A 14,181-nucleotide genomic window follows, 5' to 3' on the forward strand; every position below is an offset into this window, starting at 1 on the left:
CCCCGTGTAGCCGTGCTGCACGGGGTTCGAACCAGCGGGGTTTTAAAAATGGCGGCTCCCCGCTTATGCAAATGAAGCCCGGGAAATTCAAATCCCGGGCTTCATTTGCAAGTGCGGTATGCCTACATTACCCTCCTAGTTCGAACTAGCGGGGTAGTGTAGACATACCCTGGCTGGGGATCTGATTCCAGCCGGTCAGGTGTAAGCAGCAGGTCTCTGGTCAGTGTTGTGGGATCTTCATGCTCTTTCACAGTCATTCTTCTTGCGCCTAAGAAGACACGGGGGCAGGCTCAGTGAAATCCGGTCTGTGAATCCTTCCAGCTCTGAGCAATGGAGCCCAGACTGGTGGAGAGGAAAAGCGGCTCCTAATAAGTGGTACCTCATGTGCAATGAATTGGGAGAGGTCTTTACTCTCACCCCTTGACCCTACAATAGAGGTGGTTCAAGGAATTAGTAATGTGGCGTGTAGATTTGTGCGTACAGTTAACTGCAGAGTCACCACAAGTGAAAAATGAGTCAGGTGCCATCACTTCTGTTTCCTGCATCCTGCCAGTATGGGGCCATGATGGCTGGAAGGGGTCTTCCCCTTTTCTAAACATCCCATCATTCTGTATCTTAAGGGTTAAACCCAAACCAGTGGGTCTCCAGGAAGTTTTGGATGGGTGCCAGTGGGAAGATGCAGAAGAAATTGGAAATGAAACAGGTTTTGCCCGCTATGGTCTCCTTTATGTGTGAGTTCAGAGAGGAGCTGGGAGAGAAGTGGACTGAGCATATCTAAGAAAAGGAAACCTAACCGTTTAACCACAGAGATCTGAGTAGAACAGGGAATGTTTAGTTAGATGCAATCTGGCTATTTTCTTCTTGTTTTCTTCCTTGGCTTGAAAGACGTCTCTAAGCTGATTAAAGACCTCACATAATTACAAGTGAATCCCACAGAGACTATTCTGTGTACTTTAATCTGTTTTTAGATGCTCTGTATCACCTAGATACTAAGTAGGCTTTCTTAAATATATAAGTTTTGTTTGTTAATACAATCTCCTGTTTAAGGCTGTAATCTGATTTCCCTGTCCTAGAAGGCAGGAGGTTCTGTGTCCATGTGTCTGCACTGAAGGGCAGCAATTTGGGGATTATGGTTTGTTTTCCAGTTCTCTCCTGAGGGAGGTTGAAAGAGTTTGGGGTTACCCCGCTGGCTGATGGTCCTGACTTTTCAGGGGGTTTTGCATTTGGGTGGTAGCAGCGTAGCTCCCAAGGTACAAGAGGCTGAGATCTTGGGGAGTTTTTATGCAGTAGCCTTTAGTGGCAGGTTAATTTAAGGTCTCTTGAGTGCTCCCACCTTCTTCATTCAAAGTGCTTGAGCAGGAACACACTTAACAGGAATGCGGTTGATGGTCTCACCATAACTTCCCTGCTTTCTGTAGAGCTCATGGAGGGTGTAGGTCATTGTACATCATGGATTGAAGATTTGGGTGAAAGATGATGTATGTAGGTCCATGGCCTACATAGGCTACAGAACAGAAGGTTCCTTCCCAGCCCCTCTGGGGGGGTCTCTAGGCAGGATTCTGAAATCAGAGGAGGGATTCTCTGGTCTTGAGGGGTGCAGAAAGTGAGACTGGGTAGTCATCATGATCGTCCATCTCCTGGTCACAGATGAATCTCCTGGTTTGGAGCTGCAAAGTCTCACCCTATTCATGTTGGACAAAGCTCGGGGTTGGGATGGGACAACAATTGTTGCCCTTCCAAGAAAAGACATTGGAGACCCTTAAAAGATGTATTTATTGGATGGCCTCATTAGGATGTCAGCTATAATCAAACACAGAGCTCTCCTCTCTGCGTGGCATCCCAGTTGCACTTGGAGCTGTGCACGCATAACATCTGGCCTATGTGCAGACGAGCTTCAAGTCCAAAGAGACACAGGTCATTAAGGGAAACTGAGGCACAGAGAAGCGAAGCGAATTCTCTGAGGTCCTACAATGTCAGAGAGAGAGAGAGAGAGAGAGAGAGAGAGAGAGCACAGACAGACACAGAGCTCCCTAGTCCCATCCCAGTTTTCTATTCATAGGACCACGCTGCCTCTGGGACAATAAGAATCAGGGGAGGTCTCGGGAAGACTTAGTGGGCAAATTCCACAGGCTAAAATAGGAGTTAGGGAAGAGTCCTCTCTAATTGCCCTGTTTATCCCTGCCCCAGCACCTCTCTGCCTGGTGGAGGACCAAGGGGTCTGTGCAGAAGGAGAAGAGGGGGAATTGGATCCTCTCTGGACACCCGTAACCTTCATTGTGCTCTTCCTCCTCTGCCTGGTATACAGTGCCAGTGTCACGCTGCTTAAGGTGAGAGCCTCAGTCGCCTGCCAGGTCGCACTTCATGGCTTCTAGCAATGACCAGTGCTCAGTCACTGGGCCAGGGACCCGAAACAGGAGGTTGAGAGCACGCTGGCTCCACAGGGAGTGGTTATGTCATGCCCCATGGCCAGTGGGGTGGTTTTCCAAGGGTGGTTTTCCTCTGGGTGGTTTTCCAAGGCTGGAGTCTCCACAAGTCTGGTTCCAGCTCTGTGGAGAAGTCGTGGTGGGAGGCAGGCCTGGTTGGGTGAGGCTCCATGGTCCCAGCCAAGCAGCAAATCCAAAGGTCCATTCTGGCCTTGCTCTCTCCATGTGGGATGCTGCCCATGACTCCAACACCAGCACAAGCTGAACCTCTCTGCTCCCTGTGTTCGCAGGTGCAGTGAGTGTCCAGCTCTGGACTCCTCCTTCCTCTTCATGGCCTCCGTCCATTTTAAGTCTCGCTCAGCTCCAACCTTTTGTGAGCCCTCTTGGAGGAGCCACACCCCACGGCAGCACCCCACGGAGAACTGCCCTGGGTTCCACCCATCCAGGAGCAGAAAGGGCAAAGAACTTCCCTGAACATCCCCAGGGAGTAGCCTTGTTGGAGGTGGAACCCAGTCCCATATCCCTCCACCACTCACAGCCAGGACTGGATTTCCTCATGCATGGGGAGGCGTGGGGGTGTGTAGGTGGGCAGTACCCCGAACGCTAATCCCACTGGACTAGGTGAGGGAAAAGTGTCTCTCATTCCATACAATGTTCAACGTGCAACGTAGATGGGAATTGACTGCTGGATCCCAAATAAAATGAAATTAAAATTGTGAGCTGAGTCTCAGGATTGCCTTACCAAAGAGACCAAGGAGAATGCTACTCATTGAGTGTTCGTGTGTCTTGGTCTACATGGTATCTACCCACACATCCATTCCCCTCTCTTTCCCTCTCTCCTTTCACATGCCTTTGTACATACCCATACCAGCCTCTCCACTTTTCTTTCTTTCTTTCTTTCTTTCTTTCTTTCTTTCTTTCTTTCTTTCTTTCTTTCTTTCTTTCTTTCTTTCTTTCTTTCTTTCCATTTCCCACCCCTCTTTCGAAGCCTTTAGGAGCTCAGGGATGAAATCCCAGATATCTGGGTTTGTCAGTAGGCACTCGGATTTAGGGGCCACTTTACAACTATGGACCCTACCTGGAGGTGCTTCCTGAACACACAATGCAGCTCTCTGGTGGGTCCCAGGGATCCTTTCAAGGCAGGGGTGGAGGCTGAGAAAGAAACACAGCCTGAGCAGGTCCTCTATTTATTTATTATTACTCAGTGCAAACAACGAAAGTCTCAAACATGCCACACACGACTCCCAGTGAGGAGCTCCGTATACAACATAAAGCATGACAGACACAGCCCTGGGACTGGGACATGGGTGTTTTCTCCTCTAGGGGGCGCTGTGTATGTCCAAGGCAGAATTCGAGGGGCTGGATGGGTTGGACAGGCAGGGACCAGGACACGGGCAGCTTCTCCTCTAGGGGGCTCTGTCTCTGACCCACTCCTACAGCAGGGAACTGCTGGGTTCAGGAGGGACGTGGGACGTGGGTTGGTTCCTTGTTTGAGGCGCTGGCTCCCTACATGACACGAGGTGCCTGGACACAGCCCAGATCACAGCAGGGCAGTGCATCCAGCGGCTGAGGGCTCAAGAGGCCACGGGAGGTGAGTCACTCTTGCTCCACACCAGAGGGATCTACCAGGGCACCGAGCTGCAGGGCGGCACTGTGGGAGGCAGGATGGCGATGGCAAAGGAAGGGGGCTGCGCCCCTACACCACGCGCTGGATCACGTTCTTGTACTCGGGGCCACTCACACGCTTCAGCTGCACCACGGTGGCAAAAAGCCACTTCACCTGCAAAGGGAAAGGACAGAGAGGGCAGGCGTGAGAGGGGGGTTAGAGCTGGGGGTGGGGAACTTCTTTGTCTTTTTGTCGGTTGGTCAGTGTCATTCAGTCCCATGATGCACCCAACTGTGCTAACCTGGCCCCACCCGTCCCTGCTACATTCAGCCTCTCTCACCTTGAAGAGGGTCACCGTGGCGCTGTAGCACACGCTCAGGAGGAAGAGGGTGATGAAGACCGAGATGGTGCTCCAGAGGCTGTTGAGATCCTCATCGCCATCCTCGGTGCAAAACTCGCCAGACACGATCACCTCTGTGGGTGGAGAGAAAGAGACGTCACCTCCGAGTCAGCCCGTGCAAGAGAGAAAGCTCAGATGTTTCACTCAACAGCAGTCGGTGTCTCCCTCTCTCCACCCATGGTTCCATCCCTCCACACATCTGTCTCTGGGAACATTCATCTAACCCTGACCATAAGCCACCCATCCATCCCCACAAACCACCCATCCATCTCTTCTGAAATATCACCTTCTCTGCCTCCTTCCTTCCCTCTCTAGACATAGTCATGTATCCTCACCACTCCATCCATCCATCCCCACAAACCATCCATCCATCCATCCATCCTGAGACATAACACCTCTCTGCTTCCTTTCTTCCATCTCTAGACCCATCCATCTATCTTCCCTACAGTCCATTCCTCCATCTATCTATCCCCACTTAACCCTCCATGTTTCGATGACCACAATCCATCCAACCTTGCTTCCATCTGTGCCTGTCCATCCAACCATGTTTAGATACATCCCTCCATCCATGGCCACAAACCACCCACTGATCCATTCATATGTGAATTCCAAGACACCTTCATCCATCCATGCCTGCGCCAATGAATTTCTAGTCCACCCAGCTGTCCATGATCACAAACTATCCATCCACCCCACAAACCATCCATCTTGACATAAATCCCTCTCCCAATCCTTCATCCATTCATTCTGAACCACAAGCCAGATATCCACCTGTAATTCCAATCATGCTCACGAGCATCCTTCCTTATATACCTCTCTACACTTTCACCTATAGATACATAGAATCAATTCTATGATTGATTCTATCTGTCCATGCATGAGGACAAATCATCCATTGAGTCATCATTACATTCCTAAATACATCCATCCATCCACTCACTCCCCATTTCTCCATGACCATCAGCCATCTATCCATTTGCCAATTCTTTCCCAGTTACCTTCATACTTCTGTTTACCTCTCTAGATACTTCCATACAGCATGATCACAAATCACCATGAAAGTAGCAATCTATCCCTAGACACCTCCATGCCCCTAACCATCCTAAATTAACCCCTCCATGCATCCACATCCTGATCTCTGGGTATATCCATCAAACACTGACCACAAAACATCCATCCATCCCTAGACACCCCCTCCCTCTGCCACCCCTTTCCATCTCTAGACATATCCATCCACTCCTGCTGATGCTTTCCTTCATCTGCGAAAAAAGAATATCCATCTATTTTTCTCTAGATCCATCCCTCCATCCTTCAAACCATGACCACAAACTATGCACACGTCCATCCAAAATTAAACCTCCATTTATTGATGACAACAAACCATCCATCCATGTATCCATCCATCCACCTCTACATTCATAATCACAGAGCATCCATTCATCCATCCACCAATCAACTCTCTGACATCTCCACCCGTCTATGCATCCATTCAGTCATCTCTAGATACAAGCATCTAGTCATGACCACAAACCATACATCCAATATGCAAAGAATCCATCCATCCATCTCCTCCTTCCCCCTCAATTTATCCATGACCACAAACCATTTACCCATCCATCATTCCATCTTTAGACACCATCATTCATCCATGGATGATGCTCCACCGTTGCATCTCCAGATATATGTATCCATCGATGGCTGAAAACCATCCAACAGTCCATCCCTTGATACATTCATTGATCCTTCCAATCATCCATCCATCCATCCATCCTTCTGTTCATCCATCTGTGCCTCCAACACTCCTCTCTACACACGTCCATTCATATATTTATCCACAGAAGCACATTTCCATCTTTCTCTCTGTAGCTACACCCATCCATTCATTTATCCATCAATGCCTCCAGCCACATCCTTCCCTGCTTCCCACACAAACTTTCCGTTCCTCTGTTCATCCACCACAGCCAACGGTGATGAAATGGAGGCAGAGCCTCCCAGTTCTCCTCTCACTCATCCCATGTGGTCATCTACCCAGGCAGTGGAATTTGAAAGATGTTGAATTTCAATGTGCTCTACTTTATCTGCCTCCAAAAGCTGGCTTCGCATCCCTGAGAGGTTAAATCCATAGGAGTGAGGCAAGTGGTAGGAATCTACCATGGTCAAGGAGGCCCCCAAAGACCAGAATTGGTGGGTTTCATGCAGGCACCTCCACAACCCTCCTCCCAATGCCCCTGACTACCCGGGAGATACTTTAGCCATCTCTGGAGCTGCTCATTTAGGGCCTGCATGCCTAAGGACAACCTGTATTTGCCCCGGGTGTGGGCTGTGCAAATGTTGAACATTGTTGCTTTTCTGAAGAGAGCCACCTGTGTGTTCTAACTGGGAATGAAGGTTTCTCTGTGACACAAAAGATATTGCTCCCTGAAATGTGCCCTTCTACTAGAAAGCCCCCTTCCCTAGAGGTGTTTGAAGAACAGGTGCATAGATGAGCGTGGGGGCATATTTGTGTCTTCCTCTGTTGGGTGTCTCTCTGTGTGTACAACCAGGAGAGCCTATGGGAGAGGAATCCTGTGTCATGCCATGTGACTTTTGTACCCATCTGTACAAGAGTAGCTCTCTCTGCTTGGTGTGATCCCTGACCTCAGCCATCCATCTCTGAGTCTAATACACACATGGCAGGACCCCGAGGGCAGGTAGGAGATGGGGCTTATGTGGGGGGCAATAGAAGAATCTGCATCATTTGGAGCACCCCACTATCTGGGCCATCTATCTCACCAGAGGCAATGAGACTTCAGCGTAGCTTGGTATCTACTCCAGATAACAGTCCTACCACTGCTGTTTCATTGGAAGGACTAAGTCTCTGTAGAGACTATGTTGTCCTGACTCCCCCTCCTCAACCATTTTTGGGGATCAAAGGAAACATCCGTGGTGATGGGTGTGGAGGAAGAGCCTTTGGATTCCTAGCCAATAGCTGAATTGTGTATGGGGGCCAGAGTATTTGAATCTCCCCCCACTCCTCCCCCCACTGACTCTCTGGAATATCCCTGTGCAGCCTCTGCTCCTGTCACAGGTACCAGGGTGTGTGGGGTGTAGGCTGATATTGATACAATGATAATAGCCTAGAGGGGATCTTGTCTGAATGAGATGCCAGGAATGGCTGAACCATCCAGCAATCCAGATACCCACCCGAGCATCCTACTCTCCATCCAATTCTTATCTGGAAACTCCACTCCCATAATTTCCATGCCTCCATATTGACCTATGAACATCATACTCCTACTTCTGCGTCCATCCACTTGCCCGTCCATCCATCCAACCCCATCTACTTATCTAGTCATCCCAGCATCCATTGCCATCTCTCCCCTATAATGCACATTCATCCACTGGGAGATAGATATAGTCATCTATCCATCCATCCATTGCCTTATTCACCCATGTATTCATGCTCATCCCATTATTACTCACTTCTTTACCTGCCCATCCATCCATTCATACATATATTCATCACCCGACCCATCATCCATCCTTCCATCCATCATCATGCATTCTCATTTCCCTGTCACCATTCATCCCCATTGGTTTTGATCCCCCTCTCTCTCCATCCATCTCTCAGGGTATGTCTAGACTACAGGGTTTTGTCAACAGAAGTTTTATCAACAGATTCTATCGACAAAGCTTCTGTTGACAAAGAGCATCTAGACTACATCCAGTTCTGTCGACAAAGCAAGCCACTTTGTCGACATAACTGTGGACACAAAGGATAGTGTAGATGCAATAATGCCTTCTATCGCCAGAACTCTGTCAACAAAAGGCGTTATTCCTCGTAGAATGAGGTTTACATATGTCGACAAAACTGCTGAGTTTTGTCGACGTTATGTCAACATAACTCAAAGGCAGTGTGGACGCAGGTATAGTTTTGTCGACAAAAGTCCACTTTTGTCGACAAAACCCTGTAGTCTAGACACACCCTGTAATAGCATCGACACAGGCAAACCTCTATTTTGAAATAAAATTGACCTAGTGGAGCCCTTATTTTGAATTTGGTAAACCTCATTCTATGAGGAGTAACACCAAATTCAAAATAGCTATTTCAAATAAAGTGCTGTATAGACACTTAATTCGAAACAGGGGGCCTCCAGCCCTTCCCCGGGAGCCCTGGTGGCCACTCTGGGCACAACCAGGAAAACTTCCTCTCCTCTCCCCCAGCCCCAGAGCCATTAAAGGGGTAGACCTTGGACAGAGTGCCTGTGCCAGCTCCAAACCTGCCAGCTCAGAGCCAGCAGTGGCCACCGAGGCCTCTGACCCAGAGGCCCCAAAACAGGAGCCAGGAAGCCACTGGCAGCCAGCCCTCCACTGCTCCCCAGGAGCAGTCTGCCAGCTCCCAGGAGCCTGACAGGGGCTGGAGAAGGCAGGCGCCTTCCTGGTCCAGGGTGGAGATCATGGACCTTATTCAGGTTTGGGGGGGGGATGCCCCCAGTGTCCATGATCTTCGCACTAGACAGAGGAATGCGGCCGTCTATGGCAGGATAGCTGTCAGCCTGGCCACCAATGGCCACATGTGAACCCAGGAGCAGGTTTGCATGAAAGTCAAGTTGGTCTGGTGTGACCCCCAACCGTGAGCCCTGAGCTTCCCCTCCCACTTCTTCCCCTCGCCTCCCCCTTCCAGCTTCCTCCTCCCAGGTTTCCCTCTCCTCTCTTTCACCCTCACTCTTGCCCTCTCCCACCTCCTTTTCCCAGTCTCCCTAGAGGTTCATCCCCCCCACCCCCCACTTTTGTTCAATAAACCCAGTTTCTATTTTTGAAATACATGTCTTTTATTTGACATCAGGAAGGGGGGCTAGGGAGGGGTAAGTGGAAGGAGGTGAGGGAAGAATGGGGCATGAGCCCCTGGTGGGGAGGACTGGGGAGGCTCTGAGGGCTCCTCGGGGTGAATGCTCTCCCTCAGGGCCTCCTGGATCCTGACAGCCCCCCGATGGACTGCCTGGATGGCAGCCTGCAGCAAGTGCAGCCGGGCTGATGGCAACGACCCCATGAGATGCACCGGTGTTTCCAGGGACAGCTTTGACTCCACATGGCCGAGTGTTGTGATGTCCCCAGTGCAGGCAGTCAGGGCACTCCAAGACAGCACTGCTTTGCTGTCCCTCATCAAGGTAGAAAAGCAAGCAGGGAACCCTGGGAATTATCTGTCCAGGGTGGGTATAGGGTCCCTTTAAGCATGGAGCTCAGTTAGCCTCAGGCACCAACCCCTCACAGTAAGTCCTAAACTGATGCCCTGTTTGCACTGGTTCCACCAGCCTTAACTTCTATTCATGGTCCACTCAGTGTGAATGTCCTATTTTGAAATAGCAAAATGCTATTTCAAAATAGTTTTTGTGTCTAGGTGCATTATTTGAGTTAGTTTATTCAAATTAACTTTTTCGAATTAAGTTAATTTGAAATAGAACTGTAGTGTAGACATACCCTTACTCCTCTCAGAAATATGTGTGTATTCTTCAAACCTGCTGTCCTATCACATGGCTCCCCAACTGCGCTGGGCTTCAATGTATCTGTTCCTCTGCAATTTCTATATATATGTTTAGCTGTCTCTCTAGACCTCTCTCCAACACTGCTTCCAGGATGTAGCCACTGAACCTTCCTTCAATAGAATCAACCCACCCTTCCTCAATGGCAGCTACCCGCTCTTCCTTCTATGGCCTCAACCTACATGGCTTCTAGCCATCCTTCCTTTCATGCCTCCAATAGATCCTATTTCCATGCCGTCAACTTAACCTTCCTTCCATGGGACCTATGTGTCAACCGATCCTTCCATTCAAGTCATCTACTCATGTATCTACCCATCCTTCCTTCCATGCCATCTATTCATTTACTTATCCATCCTTTCTTCCATTTGATCTACTCATGCATTTACACATCCTTCCTTCTACAATATCTACTCATACATCCACCCATCCTTTCTTCCATGGTATAGCCCCATAAAGCTACCCATCCCTCCATGGTACAGATGTCCACACACATACAGGATCTGGAGTATCTTGGCATCTCCCAGCCTTAGAAGTTTTTCCTCTTCCGCAACCAACAGATTTTTACCCAGTGACACCACAACAAGGAGACCTGGGAGTGAGCGTACACTAGTTCCATTTATTCACTTGTCATCACAGACGGCACAGAGATAATTTACAGGAAGCTCTAACAGACAATGCTAGCAATGGGATGGGGAAAAGATGTCTTCATTTACCGGGGACATTGCGGATGTTGCGTTGGGTGAATTTCAGTGGCGTCAGAGCTTCATGGATGACCATACAGGTATAGGTGGTCCCACTGTTCCAGTTGGCCTTGTCGACTGTCATCTTGCTATAGAGGAAGTAGGTTGAGTCGCCCTCTCTTTCCTTCATGGGTGAAGTGGTGACAGATTTGTTGCTGTCACTCGACTGGTGGCCCTCCATCCACTTCACTGAGATGTCCTCAGGGAAGAAGCTCCGCACCAGGCAGGTGAGGCTGACAGTATCTCCATTGTTGCTCAACTCATCAGGGTGGGGGCGCAGGAGGTAGACACTGGGAGGAGAGCTCTTGCCTTGTGTGGGTGGAGATGGAGGACACAGATGAGTCATGCACATCACTGGGCTGGGGCCACAAGGGGAGATGGGCAGGGCTGGTGTTTGTTTGGGGGGAAGGGAGGTATAGGAACATGCCCTCTGTCCTCCAGGTTAGTGGGAAGGGCTGGGACTGGGATTGTCCTGGGGTGTGGAATTGAAGGTAGGATGGTGTCATCTCACATGAGGATAGAGAGGGACCCAAGGCCAAGATCCCGGATTGTTAGGGGCTGGGTCTCCCCCTGAAAGACCATCCCTCCCTGGTGGGGGCTGTAACAGGGGTCTCTCTCTTAGGGGCCATACCCTTATCCTACCTTGCTTCTTGGAGATGGATCTGATGATGGGTGAGGGAAGCTCCGAGTGCTCCACTTTGCAGGTGTATTTCTCTCCAGAGTCCCAGTCGCGGGGAAAGATGGCCAGGGAGCTGGAGGCGGTGAAGGTGCGGTTGCGCTGCTCAGACAAGGCGATGGGTTCGGGGCTAATGGTCCCTGGCTTTTCCCGGGACCAGACCACTTTCAGGTCAGCGTCGTTAGGCAGGTTGACGACCAGGCAGGTGAGCATGGGGCTCTGGCCCAGGAACAGTTCAGCAGGGGATGGGGGCACCATGAAGACGAGGATGTTGCTGGTAGATGTAGGTACGTCTGGAAACAGTAGAGATCACGTCAAACGCTAGGCCTAGTCTCCCCTGTCTGAGCCCACCCCAGTCTCCCTGCTCCTCCCTCAAACCCAGATGGCATCCCAGCTCAGTGTCACCTTTGCACTTGCGGGCTTCACCCTCCTCTGTGGTCCCGGTGCCCGGATGGAACACTCTGCAGGTGTACGTCTTGTCCTCCATAAACTCTTCCTGGGAGACGCTGGCATTGCTGTGGGTGCTGAAGGTTTGGCCTCCAGCATCCTTCTTGGCGGGGGCTGTGTTGCCCTGAAGCTGCCCAGACACCCCGTCTACCAGCCATTCCACCTTCAGGGGCATGGGGGAGAAGCCGGAGATGAGGCACAGCAGGTGGATGGTGCTTGGTTTGGTAGTGCAGGAGGAATGGTAGACTTGCACCGTAGGCGGGTGGGGTTTGGAGCTGGGAGTTTCTGGGAGAAGGGTGGCAGGTGTTAATTACTGTACCGATCCCTGATGAGCCCTCCACCCCTTCCCCTGTAGCATGCTCCTCCCCATCTGGCATTCTGCTACCGACAGCACCGTGGAGACCTCTGCCTCTTCCCAGCAGTGCTCCACCCATTGCTCCTCGTTGCAGGTTCTCTCTTCTCTCCTCTCCCCCTTTCTCTGCATGGTCCCACATGCTCCTTGTGCAGACCCAACACCATCCACCCAACCCGGACATTTCTGAGTTTCCATGGAATCCCTGTTTCCTTCCATCCACCCACACCAGCCATTCCACCAGTTCACCCAACTAGCAAGCTGTCACCCTCCCCCAACCCACCTTCTCTCCCTGTAGTTGTCACTGTTTCAGTGACCCCCTCCCGCTCTTCGCCTTTGGTTGTGCTGGCCCTACTTGGGATTTCCTTGGAGATGCTGGATTTTGTGGGCTCGTGCTTGACGGTGCAGCGGTAGGTGTTGGATTGCCAGCTGCTGTCCGGGACGGTGACCTGGCTGCTGAGTGAGTAGAGACCGCTGGAAGAGTGCAGCATGGAGGGGTAGGTCTTCACGCCCTCAGAGCCAACGGCGGGGCTCCATTGCACTTTGACCGGCTCAGGGGTATACCCATCGACCAGGCAGCCGAAGGTGACCTGCGTGGAGGTGGCTTCTCCAGGGCAGGAGGTGAGAGGGAAGACGGACGGGGATTTGGGGTCAGCTGCAAAGGGAAAGAGAGAAAGGCCATGAGATGCAGCCCCAATGGAGACCTTGTCCCGGTCATTGCAGGGCACCGGGTCTATGTCTCCTTGCCAGTGGAGAGCGTCTCCTGATGAACTCTCCCCACCCCACCCTGGTACTCCAGTCAGCACAGCAGGCACTTTATGTCAAGGCTGTTGATGGTTGGAAAGTCTTAATCTCTGTTAGCCAGGATGGGCAGGGATGGGGTCTCCTAGCTAGGAACAGGTGACGGGGAGAATACACCTGAGGTTTCCCTCTTCTGTTCATTCCCTCTGGGGCACCTGGTATTGATCGCTTTTGGCAGACAGGATACAGGTCCAGAGGGACCTTTGATCTGACCCCGGCAGCCCATTCTCCTGTTCTTATGATGACCCCAAAGAATGGGGAAGCCAAATAGGTACAATACAAGAAGGATCAGAGGAGAAAGATAAGAACGGCCAGACTGGGTCAGACCAATCCCAGTATCCTGTCTGCCAACAATGGCCAATGCCAGAAGCCCCAGAGAGAGGGAACAGAACAGTGAGTCCACACGTGATCCCTTCCCTGTCACCCACAGCCAGAGAAACAGAGACTAAAGACACCATCCTGGCTAATAGCCATTGATGGATCTAACCTCCATGAATCTAGCTAGCTCTTTTTTGAACCCTGTGCAAGTCCTAGCCTTCACCACCTCCTCTGGCAAGGAGTTCCACAGGTTGACTCTATGCTGCAGGAATAAAAACATCCTTTGTTTTCTTTTAAACCTGCTGTCTCTACATTTCATTTGGTGATCCCCTGGTCCTGATATTGTGGGAATAGGTAAATAACTTTTCCTTATTCATTTCCCCCATTCCAGTCATGATTTTAAAGACCTCTATCATATCCTCCCTTAGTCTCCTCTTTTCTAATCTGAAAAGGCCCAGTTTTTTAAATCTCTCTTCATATGGCCCCTGTTCCAAATGCCTCATCATATTTTGTTGCCCTTTTCTGAACCTTTTCCAATGCCATATAGTTTTCTTAGATGAGGTAAGCACATCTGTACACAGTATTTGAGAGGTGGGCATCCCAGGAAAGTGAGGCAGAGAGAGAGAGAACGAGAGAGAGAAAGGGACTCTGCAGTCAATGGTAGAGTGAAATAGAAAACCCAGGAGTCCTATATCCCAACCTCCTGGCTCTAAACTGGACAATGCCCGGTACTGGAATCCCACTGAGTCCAAGAAATGGTTAATTTCACAGAATGGAGGGTTGTTTCCCGTAACCAGTGGTGGCATTTTCCTGAGGAACTAAATGGAATTAGGTGCCACAGTGGCAGGATAAAATCCCCCTTGGATCAATCCCAGTTTCTGCACCTAGGAAACAGCCCA

At 50.5% G+C, this 14,181-nt stretch overlaps 1 gene segment (V, D, J or C); it reads right to left on the reverse strand.

The window, feature by feature from the left end:
• Positions 1–3,603: 3,603 nt before the first annotated feature.
• The window catches only part of LOC102458305 (immunoglobulin heavy constant gamma 2-like), a 209,142-nt gene continuing 198,564 nt past the window's right edge, over positions 3,604–14,181 (reverse strand). The window contains 6 exon segments of the C gene segment in view: positions 3,604–4,203; positions 4,370–4,503; positions 10,662–10,997; positions 11,331–11,657; positions 11,770–12,096; positions 12,519–12,818. Of these exon segments, the coding sequence occupies positions 4,120–4,203; positions 4,370–4,503; positions 10,662–10,997; positions 11,331–11,657; positions 11,770–12,096; positions 12,519–12,818 (1,508 nt within the window).

Source organism: Pelodiscus sinensis, chromosome 30 (genome assembly GCF_052426305.1).
Source record: "Pelodiscus sinensis isolate ZL-2025 chromosome 30, ASM5242630v1, whole genome shotgun sequence".
NCBI classification, from domain to species: Eukaryota; Metazoa; Chordata; order Testudines; family Trionychidae; genus Pelodiscus; species Pelodiscus sinensis.